This window comes from Podarcis bocagei (genome assembly GCF_964188305.1).
Source record: "Podarcis bocagei genome assembly, chromosome: 10".
In the NCBI taxonomy this organism is placed as follows: domain Eukaryota; kingdom Metazoa; phylum Chordata; class Lepidosauria; order Squamata; family Lacertidae; genus Podarcis; species Podarcis bocagei.
Genome location: NC_138135.1, coordinates 10,321,939 through 10,344,538, shown reverse-complemented (window position 1 = coordinate 10,344,538; position 22,600 = coordinate 10,321,939). Strand labels below are relative to the sequence as shown.

The following is a 22,600-nucleotide window of genomic DNA, read 5'->3' as shown; positions in this document are numbered from 1 at the left end:
GGTCCCTTATAAAACGGGGGGAAATGAAACAAACAAACAAACAAACAAACGAAAAAGAATGGAAAGTAGCAGCTGCAGCAGCAAACATCAACAAAGCATTCCCCCCCCTTCCTGCTTTTGTATCTTCTTGCAACACTGTCTTTTAAGGATATGTCCAGACTCATCTGTTCCAAGTGGAAGCCAGGTGGGAATGGAGGATATGCCTAGAACAATACGTGGCTAAAAGCAGCTGAGGTGTCCTGTTGCTCTGAATGATTAAGTCGCCCCAAGATTTCCTGACCAATAGAGTGAACCAGGCAGGACTTATGGTTTGGTCTTGCTTAATGGAAAACCAGCAGCTCTGAAGCACTTCCAGGCTTTTCCCTTGAAAGCTGAACCCGCATTTCACTGCTAGGATAGGAAGATGGTTTTTATATATAAGCACTATGTGCGTGGACACAGCCTGATATGCACATAATTGCTGCTCTCTGCAGCATCTGGAGGCATCTCCTGGAATCATGGAATTGATCCAAGGGTGATTGACGCCACGCAGTGTGTATATCTCTGACGGGTGGCCCTCCAGCCTTCGTTTAAAGACCTCAAATGAAGGAAGTGGAAATATAAAGGGGACGGGGGACAGAAACAGCCCATTCCCCCTTTCTCATTCCCTCGCTTGTTATGCAGGAACAACGGCTGGGTTATGTGCTGGAAAACTCTTTTTGTATCTGTTTGGTGGCAATAACCCAGGGCTTGGCTAGTTGTTTAGATGTCACGAGAAGGGTTATGCAGCTGTGGTGCAAGGTGCGCCAAACAAGGCTCACCTGACTCTAGTCTCTTACTTGAGTGACAATAGATCAAGGTTCCAGAGTCCAGAGGCAAAAATAAGGGGGTCGTGCAGAGCTCGCAGCTGCACCCCAGGAACCTCTGTAATGTTGCAGAGGGGTTGGGACACACCTTGCACCCCATAGATCATGCAGTGCAGAAAAAGATATCGGTCGAGCCTTAAAACAGAGCAGCATTGTTTCAGATACTAGTTCCACTTTAGTGCAAGATTTTGCTAAATACTAAATAGGTAGTGTGACAGCTTATCATTGGGATCTCTCAATTTGCCCCCTTCTCCCTCCCCAAATGGGACAATTGCATCTGAGATCCAGCGCCGAGGGTCTTCTGGTGGTTCCCTCGCTGCGAGAAGCCAAATTACAGGGAACCAGGCAGAGGGCCTTCTCAGTGGTGGCACCCGCCCTGTGGAACGCCCTCCCACCAGATGTCAAAGAGAAAATGAACTACCAAACTTTTAGAAGACATCTGAAGGCAGCCCTGTTTAGGGAAGCTTTTAATGTTTAATAGGTTATTGTATTTTAGTGTTCTGTTGGAAGCCGCCACCCAGAGTGACTGGGGAACTTCAACCAGATGGGTGGGGTATAAATAATAATAAATTATTATTATTATTATTATTATTATTATTATTATTATTATTATTATTATTATTATTTTATTATTATTATTATTATTTTATTATTATTATTATTATTATCTGACAAAGTAGGCTTGAGCTTCATATAATTCATGCTGCGATATGTTTATTCATCTTCAAGGTGCTGCGGGACTTTTACAATTATTTGGGACAAGGTGAATTGGTCAGGAATCAAGGGGGAAAGGGGATTGTGACAAAGTGATGCAACGCTTAGCAAACTGACCAAATTTTTTTTTTTTGGGGGGGGGGGAACCTTGCATTTGAAAGCTGAGTGTTTAAAATGGAAGATTAGCCCATACTTGGGTTCTGAATTGTTACTACAGTCATACCTCATGTTACATTTGCTTCATGTTACGTTTTTTCAGGTTGTGTCCCGCAGTGACCCGAAAGTACCGGAAAGGGTTGCTTCTGGGTTTTGCCGCTTGCGCATGCACAGACATGCAAAATGATGTCACGCGCATGCACAGAAGTGGCAAATTGCAACCTGCGCGTGCACAGACGTGCTGCTGTGGGTTGTGTTCTTTTCATGTTGCGAACAGGGCTCCGGAACAGATCCCGTTCGCAACCAGAGGTACCACTGTATTGGGTATTGATATCTGCTCATCCTTGAAATCAAAGAATAATGCATTATTCCTTCTGCTTCCTTCATTTGTAGGTTACATACACATAAACAGAAAATGAAGAGGGGAATTAGAAGCCAAGACTGCAGACAGAGGCGCTTGGTGGGATAAGAGCTCACACATTCACATCACAATTGTGGCACAATTCCAAGGTTGAAAAGAAAAGAAAGAAATCAACTAAGAAACAACAAATATGAATTATGAGATACAAAAATAAAAAAAGAACCAAAATAGAGATTTGTTTTAAACGCCTAGGTCTGAGAAAAGAGGAAATCGATGGGGTGGGGGGTTAGGGGTGCGGACGTTCGCACACTGCTTCCCGTTTCTGACAAGTTATTTTGATACGTTCTGTTCATTCCTTTGAGGGGCTCAAGTTTGAAACGAAAACCTGATCGAGTCTGTGCTAGCAAAAAAATGTTAAAAAACAAAACCATCAACGTTTTTTTTTAAAAAAACCTTTTAAACCAGGAGCATGCGGAGTCTCAGTTCCTTCCTGTTTCCTCCTCATCAGCTGTGCAAAATCAGGTGGTCTTGTTTTTCCCACCCCAATATCTCGGATGTACCCAACCCACCTTCTCCTTCCTCGTGTGTGCAAACAAACCAGGACCCAAACACGCTTTGGGAATCTCTCCCGCCAGCTTCGCTTTCATTTTAGAATCGGAGAAAGCCATGCGGGGGGGGGGCATCTCCCACCTTTGTCACCTGTGGCACTTCGCTTGTCAAAAACCTTTGGTTTCTTCCACGTCTAAAAGCATTTTCTGTATTCGAGACAAACTTTTTCTCTCTCCTAGCCCGGAGCTTTCCATCCGTTCATCATTTCCGTCCGTTGGCGATCCAGGAGAACGAGCATAAAGTGTAAGTTCTGTGATGGTAAATCAAGACTTCTCCACCCTCCAGATATTGTGGAAATGAGCAACAACGTCTGGATTCTGGTCCCGTGAACCCTGCTCTTCTCCTGTATCCGCACAACCCTGCAGAAGCAATTGCGGAGGTCCCACTTTTGCCCCCTGCAATGTACCAGGCTCCATGATTCTGCTCCTCCGACCAGTATCAGCCCGTAACTTAAATTCCTGCACCAAGAAGGACAGGGTCATTTCACACCTGTCGTGGGATGAGGGAAATGTAAAGGATGGGGATTTCTAAAGAAGCAGGATGGAGGCATTCGCCATCCAGAGGCACTCTCAGATACGTAGATATAACAGAAGCCGTTTTTAAGCTTTTTAAGCTGACATAGCCTAGTGGTTAATCCTGTACTGCACACCAACGTTAGCTGACTCAAGGCCAAAAGAAATGGAGATGGAACGAATGGAGGCATGCATGCAAACAAACAAACGACTGTTGGGCCAGGAAAAAGGATTCCCCCTAAGCTCCGTGGTTGCACAGGGTGGGAATGGGACTTTCTGATCTCCCTTTAATCCTCGCAAACATGTTCACAGCACAGTTGTGATGGGTAGGATCTGCGTCACATTAATGGCAAAGTGACCCAACGCACGGTTATTTCACAGTGAAAAATAGGAGAAAGAAGATTGAGTGCTTCTGCAGCTTGTCCTGGTCCTACACTCCCATCCTTAACCTCTGACCTCTCTGCCTGCCTCGCCTCCGAATGACCAGCCATCGAACGACCAGCTCTGATATCACAGTGAGGTTGGGCAGCCCTGGAACAAGGCAGAGGAGTGCTGAAGTGAACCGTGTCATTATTGCCCATAGCCCAGGAGTTTGGGAATTACACCTTGCTGGGCTTGTTGCTGAGTCTTCCGCTGGGAAATGCACTAATGGAATTAACGGCTTTTGCTATATGGTGCTTTTGAGCGTTGGTACAAGACTGCCTACTCGGCAAAATATTTACTCCAGGTAGGTAGTGTCAATGTCTGGTGTTGCAGAGCGACTCATAACTGCCATTGCGGAATCTAGACTTCAGGGTGGACCATTGCTCAGCAGCAGAGCCCATGCTTGGCATGCAGAAGGTTGCAAGATCAATTCCTGCCATGTGCAGCTGGAAAACAAACCCAAGTGAGCAGCAGGTGAGGGGAAAAGCCTCTCTCTTGTCTGAAACGCCAGCGAGCTGCTGCAGATCAGGGTAAACAACATGAGGATAAACAGTCTGACCTGCTATAAGGCAGCTCTCCATGTCACTGTGACAGAGGTGGCTTCTGCTTATATTTTGCCCACCTCTTATTTCAGGCAAAACGAATTTGTGTCGGTGCTAAAATGGAAATTCATTCAGATCGGAAACTCAAACACTGTTGAGTTTAACAATAGATGCTAATTTTGACGGGATGCAAATTTCATCAACGAAACTCGGGTTTCTTTTTCTACTCTCCAAAGAGCACTGGAGAAAGACCCAAAATTGATGCTAAATATGTGTCATGATGACTCAGCACAGACTTAAAGAAAGCTGAAGCCTATTTATTTATTTCAATGGTCTCCAGTACAGTGGATTGGATCCATCAAGCTTCGGCAGGCAGATGCCAATGCCAGAAGTGTGTGTTTTGATTCTGTACTTGATTCTGTACTTGATTCTGAAATGCGTGAGGGGCTGTGTTTAAGTGTGCAAAAAGCTCTGGACCAGCATTTAGTTCCTGCTTTCCAAATTTGGGACATGGCCCAGTCAGGAGGGAAGCCTTTGAGTCTCATTGATTTCAACAAGATAGCATGGCTGAATTCTGTCATTAAACTAAATGCAATGCAAAGTTGCTTTGCTCTGGTTGGAATGTGTTTACATGATTACATGAATGCATCAAACCAAAGAAGAAGAACATGCCGAATCAATCCAGTTCCAGCTGCAATTTTGCGGGCAAAAGCATTGCACAGGCTACACTGCCCCAGCCAATCATCCTTGCAAATGATAAACGCTCCCTCCTGTTTTTGAACATCCATTCGGTCTGTTGCTACTACTAAAGAAAGAATAAATATGCTTAGGAGGGGGGTCTCTTTTCTTACTGAACCCTACCCCAAACCTGGGGTGCAACGTCTTGTCATCTGCTGGTACTTATTTCTGGGTTTAACTCTGTGCTGTGTCTAGATCAAAGGCTTCTTGTTATTTCTTTTGTGCTCTATTGTTTGGGATGGTTAGCCAGAAAGATACAGAAAGTTGCGGCCTGGGATTGTACAGAAAAAGCGAGGGAGGGGACTGCTTCCGGTTGCAACGGTGAGAGTGCCTCACTGCACAATGTGAAGCCGCGCTGGTTTGGGAAGGGATATAAATGCCCCACTGAGATGCATCTGAAGCAAAAAGAGAAGAGACAGGTACAGTTTCAGGGGAAAAAAGGTGTGTGCTTGAATGTGGCTGCCTTTTAGTTTCACAGTCAGTGGGGCACAGGTTGAAAATGATGACGTATAAAAACAAAATGTAGATGAATGCATGAAAATTGTGGAATGGGGAATATGTGGTTTTCATTCCTTCTCCGCCCAATCCCAGAAGAGCAGCTGACAACACGGTTAGCTCACAGGACACAGGGACCCCTCTGCCATGCCAGTCCCAAGGAGGGAGGTAAAAGTCACTGGGGTCCTCCCCATAGGATGAAGAGTGGGGTACGGCAGCACTACTGAGTGGGAGGGAAAAACCAAGTTCGTTCCCACTCTGCCGGGGTCTCCAGAGGCAAGAGAGCGAAAGTCCTGCCTTGGCGCAGCTTCGAAATAACACTGAGTTTAGTTTCCCGCTCCACGGTTCCGAGCCCGCAGGGAGCCAGTAAAAGCAGCATTGACAGAGGCGAACCAGGGCGGTCCGCTCTGTTAGTTAACGGATGATATGACGATATGCTCCAGGGAGAAGGCAGAAGGGGGGGTGGGAAATCTGTGGACGAGGGAGCTCCACCTGTATGGTCCCCGTACTAAGGGATCCGTCCGCAGAGACGTCCCTCAAGTCCTTGAGGCCTAGTTGCTTGGCGTCCATAGGTTTGGCGGGCGAGCCTTAGAGGAGTCGAGAGCTGTTTCCGGTGACTCCGCTCGACGGCCAATCAGAAACTTGCACTTGGTAAAGAGGATGTTCTTGACTGAGGCACGGCTTGGTTTTGTTTGTATGTTTGTTTCAAATCCCTCCCAGGGAGTCCCCTGGTAGGGCAGTTCTCAGCTGTCTATGCTCATGAGGGTTATAACTTGTTCAAGTTTGTAGGCCAGTTTTTGCTTCCCGGCCTGGTCATCTTGATCAAGGGCTCCAAGGATCTATGGAAGAGGGAAGAGAGACATCTTAATGGTTGAAGTTGGTCATGTCAAACGTGTTACGGAAATTACGGGGTGGGGGGCACATCTTTAAAGTTGTTAAACGTTACAAATATTATGCATCAGTGTATCCTTTCGACTTGGCAGCTCAGGGAAGTTACCTAGCTTTAGGTAAAGGTAAAGGGACCCCTGACCATTAGGTCCAGTCGTGGCCGACTCTGGGGTTGTGGTGCTCATCTCGCTTTATTGGCCAAGGGAGCCGGCGTACAGCTTCTGGGCCATGTGGCCAGCATGACTAAGCTGCTTCTGGCAAACCAGAGCAGCACACGGAAACGCCGTTTACCTTTCCACCAGAGTGGTACCTATTTATCTACTTGCACTTTGACGTGCTTTCGAACTGCTGGGTTGGCAGGAGCAGGGACCGAGCAATGGGAGCTCAACCCGTCGTGGGGATTTGAACTGCCAACCTTCTGATCGGCAAGTCCTAGGCTCTGTGGTTTAACCCACAGCACCACCTGTGTCCCTACCTAGCTTTAACAATAATATAAAATCAATTCCTTTGCCAGTTTCCTCCATTCCAACACCATTTTGCCCTTGAAAAATAGGGACTCCAGGAAGTGCCCAGAGGTGACAATTGCTGAGCTGATTGTTGGCCAAGGAAAGCCTATTCCCATCACCAGACTTGCCAAGGGGTCCAGACATGCAAAGGAAGTTCTATTGTACTTTGGGTGGTGGGAGTTTTAGGCATATACATTATTCACAGTAGACATTGTATGAAATAAAATGTGTTCTGGAGGTCTCAGGCTGCTGGCCTTTCATCCCACAAACCATGGGACACTGTGAAAAATCCAGAGACATGGCAAGTTTGATTCAGTTCACGTTTAAAGCTGAATTTGTCAGAATTGTACCTTCTGAAACAATATGCAGACTGGAATACATCCAGCCTTCAGAATTCACACTTATCCGAATTCTGCGATGCAGTTTCCCAGCTTGGCAATGTTTACATAGATGCATACATTGGGAGGAAAATGTGCATAAGAAACGGTTTACAAAAATGTGAATGCTGGTCAAAACTGCACACCAGAAGTGGCTTATTGGGGGAGGGGGAAAAATCACATAAAAATGCTAGAAGAATTTTCAAGAGGATTTTTTTAAATTAAAAAAAATGCAGAAATGTAAAAAAAAGTTGTAAAAATTAGAACCAAAATCGACAGATCCTTCCGCCCCTCATAGCAGCTGTGATCTGGTGCTTCTCCTCCCTGCCCCCAGCCCATCTCACCTCTTCGTTGTACTTGCCCACGTAGGAGTAGATCTCCGAGAGCGAGCTCATTGTGTTGAATTCATTCATGTGCATGCGGGATTGCTCAGCCAGGTAGGCGTTCATGTCCTGGTCGCTGATAGCTGGCATCTTGCCGATATCTGAGTAGTACCTGGTGGGGATCAGAGAGGCCATTTAAGTGTTGTGTCGGAGTGAGTTCTACCAACAAACCAATTCCAATTGGCAAGAACTAGTGACGGGGCCTTCTTAGTGCTGGCCCCATGACCGTGGAACTCATTCCCCGGGGAGATCTGCCAAACCCCCTTTTCAGGTGCACTCTGCAGACCTTCTTGTTTTGAAAAGGGTTTTTAAAAAAACCCTTGCTTTAGTGAACAATTGTTTTCAGTGGCTGCCGCTAGAGGGGAATTGCTTACTATACAGTCATACCTTGGTTCTCAAATATAAACCGTTCTGGAAGTCTGTTCGATTCCCGAAACTGTTCAAATACTGAAATACGGCATCCTATTGGCTGCAGGAGCTTCCTGCACTTGAGCAGAAACCACATTGGACGTTCGGATTCCCAAAAACGTTTGAAACCCGGAACACCTACTTTTGGGTTTTCGGCGTTCAGCGGCGAAAACGTATGAGTACCAAAGCCTTCAAGAACCAAGGTACGGCTGTACTGAGTTTGCATTCCTTTTAACTGCATTTATGTCAACAGAATTCCCGTTACAGTGCCGGTTTAATATTTCAAGTCACTTTGCAAAGGCTTGTTGTTTTGAAACGTAGTTGTGAATTCTAAAAAATAAAAATAAAGGACAGATGTGCATACTGTCTCTGCAACACGGTGACCTGGTAGCTCTGAGACGGAGGTGGGGGCAGAACTCTGAAAGCCCACAATCCAGCCATCCTTCCGCAATTGCATTTCTGTTCTTGTTTTGGGGTTTCTGTGAAGGCGAAGCCTGGTTGAAGCTTTTTAAGCTAATAGACCAGCCGCCACTGCTAACTGGACTTCAGGCTCCAGCAATTAACACCAGCGACTCTGAATTTGAAAACACCACCATCCAGGTCTAGGGCTCAGAAAGGGCTTCCTAGAACCCAAGCCTGGCACAGTCCCATATACAGTGCAAAATGTTTGCGTACGGCAAGAGGCTGTCACTTTAAGGCAGTTGCTATTTCGGATGCCCTCCTTCCCTCCCTCCCTCCTCTCCACCCCCAAAGTATGGCAGGCCTTCGAGGACAAGATTTGCGGAAGGTAATCAGTCACTGTCACCGGCAGCTGTGCTCCGCTGTCAACTGGTTAATTAGGCTCCGTCATTTACATTTTTAATTTCTTCAATTTGACATTTCGCGCGCAGTGCAACCCCACACAGTGGCGCGCACACACACATGCCCGGAAAAGGCCCCTAACGCCAGCGCCGCCGCAATTTTATAATTAGGGGAAACGGAGAAGGAGAAGGAGCCAAAATAGCTGACAGGTGCCTCGTCGACGGTGCCTGCAGCCACCTGCTGAGTTCAGCAACCAAATCTCCTGGGGCAGAAGGGGGAAGGAATCGGGTGCCAGCATTGCAGAGAGCGGGGATGCAGGAAAGGCAAGGGAGACCTCTTTAATCTGGGCTGCCGCAGTAAAGGGAAGATGGAGCTGGAGGCAGCGGGAAACCAATTTCTGGGGGAGTTAAGAGCAGCAGTTGCTGGTGTGGTTAAGAGTGTCCTACTAGGACAGGCTTCCTCAACCTCGGCCCTCCAGATGTTTTGAGACTACAATTCCCATCATCCCTGACCACTGGTCCTGCTAGCTAGGGATCATGGGAGTTGTAGGCCAAAAACATCTGGAGGGCCAAGGTTGAGGAAGCCTGTACTAGGACCTGGGAGAGGCCGGGGTTCAGATAACCTCCACTCAGCCGAGAAGCTCACTAGGTAATCTTGGGGGATAGCCGCTGACTCTTAGCCTAACCTATCTCACAGGTTCAGGTAGGGAGCCGTGTTGGTATAACGCAGTCAAAATATATAAAAAAGTAAAAAAACTGTCCAGTAGCACCTTAAAGGTAAAGGTAGCCCTGACCGTTCGGTCCAGTCGCAAACGACTCTGGGGTTGCAGCGCTCATCTCACTCTATAAGCCAAGGGAGCCAGTGTTTGTCCACAGACAGCTTTCCAGGTCATGTGGCCATCATGACTAAACTGCTTCTGTTGACCTGCCTGCCGGAGCGGTACCTATTTATCTACTTGCACTTTGATGTGCTTTCGAACTGCTAGGTTGGCAGGAGCTGGGACAAAGCAACGGCAGCTCGCCCTGCCACGGGGATTTGAACCCCCGACTTTCCGATCAGCAAGCCCAAGAGCCTTGGTGGTTTAGACCACAGCGTCACCCATGCTCCTTCACGTATACAGGGTCTACTAATATTATGAGAGAGTGAGAAAAAATGTCTCCCTGTCTACATTTCTCCACACTATGCTTGATCTGATACATCCTCCTTGCTTATCATTATTTTAAAAACAAACTGAAAAGTCCCAAATATTTCAACCTTTCTTTGTAGAGGAATTTTTCCAGCCCCTTGATCTGTGCCGATGCTGTGGAATTGGACGATGAACCGAATCCAGCTCTCATCTCCAGCCCTGCCTGCTGGACGTTGTTCCCTCTTACTGGTTATGCCAACAGAGGGTCCAATTCGTATTTGCCTAGCGAGACCCCAAACTGCCCTGAACCAACTGAATGAGCACTGCTGTCGATGCCCACGGATGCCAACATAGACATTTTGTGTCGGGCAGAGAATCAAAGGGCCTTGTCAAGATCCCGCCCCGCAGGAGGAAATCGGGCACATGCCCAGAACGAATGCCCTCGCCGCCGCCCGACAGCTGCGCCCAGCAGTGCCTGAATGACGGCAGCCAAGGAGAAAGCAGCTGAGACCACGGGTGCCAGCGAAACAACAGAGCATCCATTTGAGCTCAGTCCCACTTTCCTCTGAGTTTGCTGAAGTTTTCCAGCTGCTCATCAAGCAGACGAGCAAGTGAGAGTGAACTCAGTGCATGCCGGAAACTGAACCCAAGAGCAGCTGGTGTGTGGTTCTAGGCAACGGGGAGATGGATTTATAGTTCCCGAAAGGAGTCTGCAGAAAGACAGTCACGTTCTTTATAAATATTTCATGCGTGCCCTCCCCCAGAGCTGGAGAGGAGAGCGGGCGCTGGGATTACGCTCGGCGAAAAACAAAAAGAGACGATGACACGCTTTTTCTGGGGGGGGGGGAATGGCGGAACACACTTTTGAGCAGCGGTTCCCAAAGTTGGCAGAACCCGCCTCTGGAGTGGGTGGCATTACCTAGGGGGTGTTAAGAGGCAAGGGGCGGCTGGGTGCTGGTGCTGGAGGTGCAAATGGCTAGATCGAGTTCATCAGCTTTGCTGAATTAGTTCAGCTACCGTATTTTTCGCTCTATAAGATGTACAAGACCATAAGACGCACCTAGTTTTTGGAGGAGGAAAACAAGAAAAAAAAATATTCTGAATCCCAAAAGCCAGAACAGCAAGAGGGATCTGGCTTCTGGGATAGCCTCTTGCTGTCCTGGCTTATAGGATAGCCGTGCACAGCTTCTCCCGGGCAGCGGGATGAAGGCTCCCCCTGCCTGGAAGAGGCTGTGCGCGGCTAAGGCAGAAGGCTCACCCAAGAGCTGAACTCCCTTTAGAGAGTGCGCGGAGCATGTGTGCGGCTCTTGGGGGCTTTTCCCCAAGGAGGAAGAAGGGCAGCCCTTCTCCATCCTCGGGGAAAAGCCCCCAAGAGCAGCACACACACTCCATGCGGCTTTTTAAAGGGAGCGCTGAGCAGAGCCTCCCGCCTGCATTCGCTCCATAAGACGCGCACACATTTCCCCTTACTTTTTAGGAGGGGAAAAGTGCATCTTATAGAGCAAAAAATACAGTAAATAGTTCCAATCGGATTTTGAATGAAAGTGCAATTAATTGTTACGGTTTCCGATTTTGTTGTTTTATCTTCCCTAGTGGGCTGTGCAAACTGCTTTTCTGAATGATGCTTGGGATAGCAAAGCCCTGTTATCCTCGTGGTGAAGGAAGAAAGCTGGACTCATGTAAGTGGAAGGACATCTGCCATCCGCCATCAAGCACAGTAGCTCACCATGCTAACCACTGGGCTCACCAAGACCTCCATTGCCTTGACCCTCTTTTGCACCATGTTCCCCTTGACTTCCTCCTCTGTCCCCACCCTTCCCTTCCAGCTGGGCTTCTGGCCCCACCCCATCTCCTGACTGCTTCCCCCAGGTCCTAAGGCCTGCCCTGTTCTCCCTGATTACTCTCAATCTTGTCCCACACTAACCCCAGAAAACCATCCATGTTCTGGGCACAATGCACCAAACACTCTCTCATGGGGTCAGCGAACCTGAGGTTAATCTGAGGCACAATGTTTACTAATTGATCAATCAATCAATCAATCAATCAATCTTTATTACAGTCCAGAGACCCAACAAATCATTACAAAGCAATGCACAATTCAGACAGCCTACCTCCAGGTTAAACAAGAATTTTGTTCAGACTCAAAGATAGGGATCATTGGTTCTTGCAACCACCGATAAAAACTTCGCCACTGCTAATGTTCTAGCGTTTGTCCGAATTGATTATGGCTAATTGCTGACCTGTCAAGTGATCATGTGTCAGGGACTGGCTGGATGCAGAGGAGGAGTGGGATGTCACAGCCGGGGAACCCCCAGAGGAGGAAAGCTCAGAGCCAGGGGATTGGTGATGGGACACGGAGGAGAGGTCGGAGGGAGAAGATTGGGAAGAGGGGCTGGATACGGAAAGGGCAACAGGGTTTAGTGAGCAGGAAGAGTCTGTGACAGGGAGCAGTACAGACTCGGAGGCTGAAGCAGAGGGGGCGGTCAAGGAACTGCTGAAGAACCTAGGAAGTCTCCCCCTCCCCCCTAGTCTCTGTGAACTTGCAGAGTAATGAGTAGAGCATAACAGAGGTCAGAGATTCGAAGACACAGTTTGAGACTGCTTTGGAAAAATCCAGGAGAGGAGGAGGAGCCTTAGGGGGGTCGAAAAGCAGAGACTTTCAGTCCTGGGAATAATAATAATAATAATAATAATAATAATAATAATAATAATAATAATAATAATAATTTATTATTTGTACCCTGCCCATCTGGCTGGGTTTCTCCAGCCACTCTGGGCAGCTTCCAACAAAGGTTAAAAATACATTAAAATGTCACACATTAAAAACTTCCCTGAACAGGGCTGCCTTCGGATGTCTTCTAAATGTCAGGTAGTTGTTTATCTCTTTGACATCTGATGGGAGGGCGTTCCACAGGGCGGGTGCCACTACCGAGAAGGCCCTCTGTCTGGTTCCCTGTAGCTTTGCTTCTCGTAATGAGGGAACTGCCAGAAGGCCCTTAGAGCTGGACCTCAGTGTCTGGGCAGAATGATGGGTGTGGAGACGCTCCTTCAGGTCTACTGGACTGAGGCCATTTAGGTCTTTAAACCGTTTAGAGAATTGCTGCATAGGAGCAAGATCTACTGGGAAGAGTTACTGAGGCCACTAGGAAGAGTTGTATGAATAAAGAGTTAACTTCACTGTCAACAGAGATCTGCTTCATTTATTACCGAATCCATCCTTGACATCCTGTGCAAAAGAGTAGCGATTCAGAGCCCAGGCTATGAGCCATTTAAAGGCGCTTGCAGTGAGCCCTCGCAGAGGTGTGGGACTCCTGTATTGCAGGGGGTCAAATCAGATGGCCTTTGGGGTCCCTTGTAACACTACAGTTCTGTGATTCTATGTCAGACTCTGGCACCCCCCATCAGCTCCCCGTTCTCGTCGCCTCTTCCCGTCACAGCCCAGGTGCTCCTGTGCGGCTGGGTGACAGCCAGACAGAGGCAGCACTTGTGAAGCACTCCAGATATCAGGTTTGAACGTTGTGCAGGACGGAATGACAGTTTAATTTGCAGAGCTATGGCTCTTGGTGCCTGTTCCCCGTCGGAGGAGCGGAGACACCTCTATTACGCCAGACCTGTCACCCATCTTCAAGAGAAGGAGGGGTTAGGGAAAGTGTTGGTGGATCTGACAGATCCAGTGTCTGCTTTTGTCTAATTGACTCTCCCTGCTTCTCTCTGGCTCCTGAAGGCCTGGTAAGCTGCAGTCAAGGACCTCCAGCAGACTCGGTTGGCACATGTGCCGTTCTGCGCACTTGCGTGTAATACGCCAGCATCCTGAAGGAGGCAGCAAACAATACAATGGAACCCTGAACTATACCTCAAACACGCACTTCTGTGTTAATAATAAATAATAATAATAATACTACTACTACTACTACTACTACTACTAATAATAATAATAATAATAATAATAATAATAATAATTTACTATTTATACCCCGCCCATCTGTCTGGGTCTCCCCAGCCACTCTGTGCGGCTCCCAAGAGAATGTGTTAAAAACAATACAGCATTAAAAATTAAAAACTTCCCTAAACAGGGCTGCCTTCAGATGTCTTTTAAAGATAAGATAGCTGCTTATTTCCTTCTCATCTGAAGGGAGGGCGTTCCACACGGCAGGCGCCACTACCGAGAAGGCCCTCTGCCTGGTTCCCTGTAACCTCACGTCTTGCAATGAGGGAACTGCCAGAAGGCCCTCGGTGCTGGATCTCAGTGTCCGGGTAGAACGATGGGGGTGGAGATGCTCCTTCAGGTATACAGGACTGAGGCTGTTTACAGCTTTAAAGCACCAACACTTTGAATTGTGCTCGGAAACGTACTGGGAGCCAATGTAGGTCTTTCAAGACCGGTGTTATGTGGTCCCGGTGGCCACTCCCAGTCACCAGTCTAGCTGCCGCATTCTGGATTAATTGCAGTTTGCGGGTCACCTTCAAAGGTAGCCCCACATAGAGCGCATTGCAGTAGTCCAAGCGGGACTAGAGCATGCACCAATCTGGCAAGACAGTCTGCCCCTCTTTTCTCAAAGGCCTTTTCTCTCCTCTTCCTGCTGCTTTGACACCTGTCCACTTTGAGATTTGGATCTGGGTTCAAATCTGTCGCAGAAAATCACAGTCAAAGTTGGAGTTAACTCTCGATTAGCAAGGACACAATCTTCTTGAGTTTCGGGTCTAACAATCACAGCAGCCCATTCCCTGCACATCTTACTCCACGACATCAGTCACTGAGACTAAATGTCCCCACTTCCCCCTGGTCATCTATGCCTCCTCCTCTCCAGGCCTCCTTCCAAGCAATTGAAGACTACACCTGTGTGCCTGCCTTTGCTCCTCCCGCTTCATGCCTCTCCTGGTGCTGGAAATCAGAGGGGGAGGTTGTCCTAGCAGGAGCGGGAGACCCTTCACCATCCAGACTCATCTCTGCCCCTTAATCTCCCTCGCCTGCTTCAGCTTCTGCCTCTGATTCTCAACTTATCTCTGCCGCAGACTCTTCCAAGTATTTGTAACGATAGTTTTTTAAAAAATGAAGAGAAAGAGAAAGAGACTCATGCATTGTCCGTCAGTAGGCAAGACCAGGACACTTTCAGAAGGAATGACGCACACTTGTTCCCAAAGCAGATGTTTCTCTTGCCAAATATGGGATATTTGAACTGTTCCTTTCTTCCCTCTTCATATGGAAGTGTAAGCATCTCACTTTATATTGCTTTATATACGCTCTCAGAACAGATTCCCCTTTTCTCCCTAACTTGATGTTTCCCTCTGTCCAATGTCCCCTCTGTCCTCCACCTTTCCTGAGATAAATCCTTGCCCCTTCTTCTCTGGCCCATCACAATCTGTTCATGCATCTCATCTCACATATACTTTTCCTTCAAAGCATTTTTCAACATTTTTTTTTCCTGGTAAGACATAGACAGTTGCTTTCTTGTTTCTGCTTACTTTGTATTTTTCTAATTTATTTGCAGTTGCGTTTTGACATTGTTGTTACAGCTGTAAATCACTGCCCGGAAAGTAGCAGGCACATTTTTTATTATAAATAAATTTTTAAAATCTTATATCTTAGATTGCACAAACTCTAATCTGGAAGAATGAAACAAAGAAATATGCCACCTCATATTAAGTCAGGACATTGGTCCAGTTAACTCGATATTATCTACACCAGGTAGATGTGGGACACAGGTGGCGCTGTGGTCTAAACCACTGAGCCTCTTGGGCTTGCCGAGTCGCCAATGGGAGCTTTCCCGCCAAAGCTGAATGGAAGTGCAGGGGTGATTTTTGTCAAGATCACAATACAGAGGGAGGATCTCAACCTCTCTTCCCCATGTGCTGATAGTCCCAATGATAAATATAATCCCTACACCTGTAATTAGGGATGTGGGTGGCGCTGTGGATTAAAACCACAGAGCCTAGGACTTGCTGATCTGAAGGTCGGCGGTTCGAATCCCCACGACGGGGTGAGCTCCCGTTGTTCAGTCCCTGCTCCAGCCAACCTAGCAGTTCGAAAGCACGTCAAAGTACAAGTAGATAAATAGGTACTGCTCCGGCGGGAAGGTAAACAGCGTTTCCGTGTGCTGCTCTGGTTCGCCAGAAGCGGCTTAGTCCTGCTGGCCACATGACCCGGAAGCTGTACGCCGGCTCCCTTGGCCAATAAAGCGAGATAAGCGCCGCAACCCCAGAGTCGGCCATGACTGGACCTAATGGTCAGGGTTCCCTTTACCTTTACCTTACACCTGTAATTAAGTATTTTTTTAAAATCAATGATGTGATTGTAGGTAACACAGCTGACATCATTTGTAATTAGGTCCTCGGCGTGTACATGGAACTGGGCACAAACGATGACATCACCTCCATTTCCCAGGCTTGTGGTGCCTCTCTGTGTGTCCAAAAAATATGAGTAACAGCTTAACGTTCTGGCTTCACTCTCCCTTCCTTGTGTACCTTCCTTTCATCTTGTTCCTTGTTGCATGGAAATGCTTTATTGCTTGTGACAAATGCAATTAAGCTGCACTGATCAAGTTCTAAGTAGTGTTGTGGATTTGGCAGCAGGGAGAGGAACCAAAGGTCAGCTGCGGCCCCTTCTCTCTCAGCTCCGCCACACCACTGCATGTTAACAAGCCGGTCCCTCTTGGAAGATCTGCTCCTCCCTAGGGCTCTGGGAGAGCTCATCAAACGCTGCCAAAGTCACAGGATTTGCCGACTCCAAAGAGGAGGCTTTGACACCAAAGGGGGCTTCAAAAGGAGAGGAAGAAGAAAAGGGTCCAGTCCGGTGGCTCCAGGGCTAATTTGCACTGTCCTTCTCTGAAACCAAAGAGCTGAGGTCAGCCTTGGATCTTGGCTCCTCTGATCTCACTTCAGAGACAGAGGAAGGGACCTCAAGCGCCAAGAGACGCGATGAATAAAAGATGGCTGAAGGTATCCTTGACCTCTGTAGAATGTCTGCAGTTACAAAGTTGTGTCTGGGGTGGCACAAAAGTTTAGCATGTGGGCAATCAGCTCCCATGTCCCTTAAGACGCCTAAGTTTTATATTCCACCATACAAACTTGCCTTTGGAAGGGAGGACATTAACTTAATGGGAGGGCATCTACCCACTGAGCATTGAAAGAATGCTGTCTGAAACCTTCAAGAGCCACAGTCAGTATGGACAGCACTGAGTTACATGGACCAATGGTCTGACTTGGTATAAGACAGCTTCCTATTGTCAGACTGTCTTGGGAGACAATGGAGGAGTACACTTTGAGGGGTGGTCAAACTGTTGGAGAGTTATAGCACCTGCTGTGCCTGTAGAGACCAATATGGGAGAGACATGTTTTGTTGCAGCTGGGGCAGACAAAGGTGTCCGGTTTTGCTGCTGCACATGCACCATGGCATTTCTTCTCTCTGCGGTCCTGCCAGCCGTTATTCCTCCTTTGGCCACTACTGTGGATGCACGACTTGACTGCCTGTCTCCAGGCACTGCAGTCATCTGCAAGGGATTCCTGCTTGTGGGCTTCCCAGAGGTATCTGTTTGGCCCCTCTGAGTACAGGATGTTGGAGAAGATGGACCACTGGCCTGATCCAGCAGAGCACTTCATACATTCTTAATATCTTTTTTTAAAAGGGCAGGTGGCACATCCCCGGGCGAAATGAAGCCCTCTTGCTCTTGGTCATCAGGACTCTCCCCGAGCCAAATCCTGTGTGCTGGGCCCGGGGGTAACCCGTGAAACGCGGTCCAGGACCGAACCAGAATCCAGAGGTTCCACTAGGAGTCAGTCCAACAGGGCCAAAGGAGGACACGTGGCAGGAAACCAGGCAAGGGCAGGTACAGGATCTCAGGCAGGATCTAGCATACAGCAATGTTGCTCCTGCAACCTGGGGCGGGGTCCGACAGCCTTTTATCTTGGTCGGGGTAGCGGCCGGTCCTGATCCCCCGGCGACTCACCTCCCTGTTTTGCCTGAAGGTGAGCACTCCTCCTGCGAGTACTCAGGTCTCTCCTTCTCTCTGCAGCTCAGGAGATGTCGGTGGATTACTAGACCCAGGGGCCGCCTCAGCCTCTCCTGACCCAACTGGTAGTGGAGCAGCTGTAAGTGATGGCCCAGCTGGAGGCAACGAGGTAATCCCCGCATCTGGAGCCAGGGCAAGCTCAGGCCCCTGACTTGGTCCAGCTGGTGCTTGTTGCAGGGGAACCTGTGCAGACTGGGACTCTTCAGGACCAGGCCCCAGACTTGGTTCAGATGATGCCTGAGACAAAGGATCCAGTGTAGACTGAGACTCCTCTGGTTCCGAGTCCGAGTCCCAGGCCATCACACCCTGTTTGTCACAGGCCACCCTCCCCACTGGCCCCAATCCTTTCCTTCAAGTGCTTTGCCTGGTCAAAATGTATCCTTGACTTGTGGTAATGGCTCCACCCATCATTGGCATGTCTGTCCACCTCCAGAAGGTTGCCTATAGAGGGAATTGTGCTGCAAAAAAGGTCCCATCCCTGTTTTAGCACCTGTTTGCTTACTATTTCCAGAGGAGAAATCTCAAACCAGTAAGTCTTGGGCAACTGCATGCCATACTCCCCACTGTGGGAAGAAAGCAAGGGGTGGGCCATACTCATCATCATCATCATCATCATCATCATCATCATCACCACCATAGACTTTCATTGCACTAGCCATAGGCCATGGCATCATTCAGATAAATAACAAAAGGAAGGGAGGAAGACCTTTAATTGCCTACAGCCACCCAATCTTAAACAACTCCTCACCCACAATAATACAACAACCAGACTTAACATGGACACTGGTACCAGAGCCTGCAATAAACCCAGATGCCAACTTTGCTGCCACATACACCCAGACAACACCATCACTGGCCCCAACATCATCAAACATACCATCTCAGGACTATTTAATTGCTCATCTTCTAACATTGTGTATTCCATCAAATGCCAACAGTGCCCTTCAGCTCACTATATTGGACAAACAGGCCAAACCCTATGCCAAAGGATAAATGGACATAAATCTGATATCAGGAATCACAAGACAGAGAAACCAGTAGGAGAACACTTCAGTCTCCTAGGATATACAAGATCTCAAAGTAGCTGTCTTATTACAAAAGAATTTCAGGAATAGACTGGAAAGAGAAGTTGCTGAATTGCAACTTATTCCCAAACTTAAAACCATGGAGAGACCTGGTCTGAATAGAGACATTGGATTCTTATCTCATTATACATGATATAGCTATTTTTAGCCATCTCACCCCTTGCTTTTCCCTGTAAGACCAATTGCAGTTGTTAACAGTTTAACACACCTATCAGCCAATCACCCCTTCCCACCACCCTTCTGAGTAATACCCCTCCCCACCCTCTCGCTATATATAGGGGTCTGTTGACTTCTGTTTCAGTGTATCTGAAGAAGTCTGCATGCACACGAAAGCTCATACCAAGAACAAACTTAGTTGGTCTCTAAGGTGCTACTGGAAGGAATTTTTTTATTTTGTTTCAACAAAAGGAAAAACAGCAATAACCATAAAAATCATCAGGCACCACACATACAATATAAACCACGGTCACAATTACTAAGATTGTTTATTGTAAAAAATAGAATAGCAGAAGATTCTCTAGTGGGTGGGCCATACCGCACATGGTATCTCCTTGGGCCTCACCCTGTCCCAAAGAACAAGAGCTTTCAGTCACGGATCCAGAGATGAAAAGTCGTAGCTAGTGCTAGTCCTTCTCAGACTAGACTCATTGAAGTTGCGGGACATGACTGACTTTGGTACGTCTAGAGTCTGCTCTGAATAGAACGTGGCTGAATACAAACCAAAACATTCAAATCAGGGTGAGGAAGCTCAAGACCCCCAAGCTGCTGTATCTAGCTCTCAGGACTCTCTTCGCACTCCTCACTGGCCCTTCATTGCATCCCTTCCCTGTTTTATTTTGTCTGGATTGAACCCTGATAAATGCCTCTTGCTCATTTGGATGGAGCAGGCTGTGCATGAATGTACAGTGGTACCTCGGGTTACATACGCTTCAGGTTACATACGCTTCAGGTTACAGACTCTGCTAACCCAGAAATAGTACCTCGGGTTAAGAACTTTTCTTCGGGATGAGAACAGAAATTGTGCTCCGGCGGCGCGGCGGAAGCAGCAGGCCCCATTAGCTAAAGTGGTGCTTCAGGTTAAGAACAGTTTCAGGTTAAGTACAGACCTCCGGAATGAATTAAGTACTTAACCTGAGGTACCACTGTATGTAGAAACCGGCCAACTGTACAGAGGCGATTTTTCCATTAATTCCTCCACCCCCTTTGCCTCTGGCCTCACCTGCCACTGGTCTGCGGCTCAGAAGGTTGTCCACAAGGGAACACAAGGAACCTGAAAAAAAGGTCCCCCATGTCTGATTTAAATAAGCACAGCAAGGCAACCGTATGACCTACTTATGGCTTTCTTTGCCCTGCTGAAGGGAATGTGCCTGAAGTTTCGTCCCAGAATATAGAACTAGAGAAATACTTAAGATTTGTTGCTGTTGCTGCTGCTGAGCATTCCTATCCCGTTAGAATGCACTTTACATTTCGCTGCAGTTTTTCAAAAGAAAAATGCAAGCCTATTAGGCTCCACCGGCCTCTTTTGTCCCTGATTTTGCTGGCACAACCACTGCCCAAGGGGGAGGCCCTCGCAGGTTAAGTAGCAGGCACTGCTACCTTTGTCCGTTACAATACAAATTCTCAATTTCTCTCCTGTGTGCAGAAAGTGCTGCCTGCTCCTTTCCTGGGCGCAGGCAAACTCATTTGCCGGTGGGAGGAGGCCCAAGGCAGCTAAAGACTTCCATGTTGTAGTCAATATTAAAGGCAATTCTTCTCAGCCCAGCAGCCCCGCTGGGTTCCGATTTGACCAGATAATTAGTTTTAGGAGCGGCCGGAGACCTCGATTTCTGCAAAGGCAGTTTCTTAGCAACCAAGGGGCCTCTCTGGAGCTACCTTGCTTAATTATGGCCTAGTTTTCATACTGCACCCAAGTTTTTCTTCTTCTTCTTAACTACTAGAGGGAAACAAGCATAGGGAAAGAGGCAGAAGTGGTTCACAGCTGAGTTTGCAAACTCAGGCTACATTCACCTGAACAAAGGCAAACAGCATTTGTTACTTCTGCAGGGGTTACCTAGAACCGAAAGTATGTCACAGATTTTTTGTCGTTCCACAAGAGCAAATAATTGTCCTTAACAAACCTATCCAAGTTACTTTTAATGGTGAGGGGGTTTTTTTGGTGGGGAGGGGTCTATGTTTTGCTAGGGAAATCCTTGTCCTCCCCTCCCTTCGGAAACTTGGATTTGGATTTGATACCCCGCTTTATCACTACCCGAAGGAGTCTCAAAGCGGCTCACATCCTCCTTTCCCTTCCTCCTCCACAACAAACACTCTGTGAGGTGAGTGGGGCTGAGAGACTTCAAAGAAGTGTGAATGGCCCAAGGTCACCCAGCAGCTGCATGTGGAGGAGCGGGGAAGCGAACCCAGTTCACCAGATTACGAGTCCACCGCTCTTAACCACTACACCACACATACAAGAATTGACAAGCAGTTTATATTTTATAGTCTTTTTGATTCAGTCATCTGGTTGCAAGCAAAAATCGGCATCTCTCCACATTTAGAGTTGGCTACTCTAAACCCTCCCCCTTCTGTCTCCAGCAACATCCTGGGCGCCAACAGGAAGTTCCGCCTCCTCTCTGCATTCTACGTTCTCTAATACGGACGGACCTCCTAGTTCTTGGGGAGGGAGGGTTCCCCACACTCTCTAATGACATCTCTGCTGGCTGTTCCCTCCCTTCTGTTTCGCTTTCCATTATCTCATAACTAGGCAACTCCTGCCGAAGCTGCTCAGTGTCTGGGTCTCTCTCTTCTACTGAAACCGCTGGAAATGGGGGGGATCTCCCCCTCCTCTTCAAAGAGGAGCTGATCTGCCTGAGAATGCAATCCCCAATCCTCTGATTCAGACCTTTCCCTGACATAGCTTTTCCTCATCATGGAGTCGGTCCAGCCCCAGGATCAATTTCGTTGAGGAGACTAACCTGGCCCCTTCCTTCCATTTCTGAAGCAAAGCTGGTGGCAGAAGTGAGCTGACAGATGCCCATTTCTCTTCCCTCTCCTTAAGCACAGGGTGCCATTGCATCTGCTAAGAGCTGTGAGCTAGGAAATCCTTCATTCAATTCCACCTAATCTCAGGCATGAACCCGCTAGATGGACTTAAGTACCCTCTCAGGCTTAGCCCCTCCTCCACAGCATGGGGGATAATAAATGATACCGTCCGATGACATTTGGGGCTTTTGCAAGGATTACCAAGATAACTTATCTGGAGCACACCAAAGACTCAAAAGTATTATTACTACCCAATGAAATCGTACAATGCTATTATAGCGTTCCGCTCGGCCCCGCAAATTTGCTGTGGGGAGGTGCCAGCTGATGTGTACATATGCTCTATCCACTACTTCTGATATGTAAGGGGAGGGCTGTGCTGAAAGAGGAGAAAGGCGAAACTCTTGGCTGATGGCAACAGATCACTTTCCCTTCCTGCAATTTACTGGGACTATTGTACTCAATAGTCCTCTCCTCTATGAATTTGTCTAATCCTCTTTTAAAGCCATCTAGGTTGGTGACCGTCACTCCAGAGGAGCTAATAATAATAGCCCTGAGATGATGATATATTATTATTATTATTATTATTATTATTATTATTATTATT

General features: G+C 47.7%; 1 protein-coding gene across 4 annotated transcripts in view; it reads right to left on the bottom strand.

Annotated features, from left to right (window-relative positions):
* Nucleotides 1-1,695: 1,695 nt before the first annotated feature.
* PLXNA4 (plexin A4) overlaps nt 1,696-22,600 on the bottom strand; it is a 623,585-nt gene continuing 602,680 nt past the window's right edge. For all 4 annotated transcript variants that reach the window (XM_081209755.1, XM_081209758.1, XM_081209756.1 and 1 more), the window contains 2 exons: nt 7,511-7,661; nt 1,696-6,234 (listed from right to left, as the gene is read on the bottom strand). In XM_081209755.1, the coding sequence (XP_081065881.1) occupies nt 6,139-6,234; nt 7,511-7,661 (247 nt within the window). In that variant the 3' untranslated portion in view covers nt 1,696-6,138. The remainder of the gene's footprint in view (nt 6,235-7,510; nt 7,662-22,600) is intronic.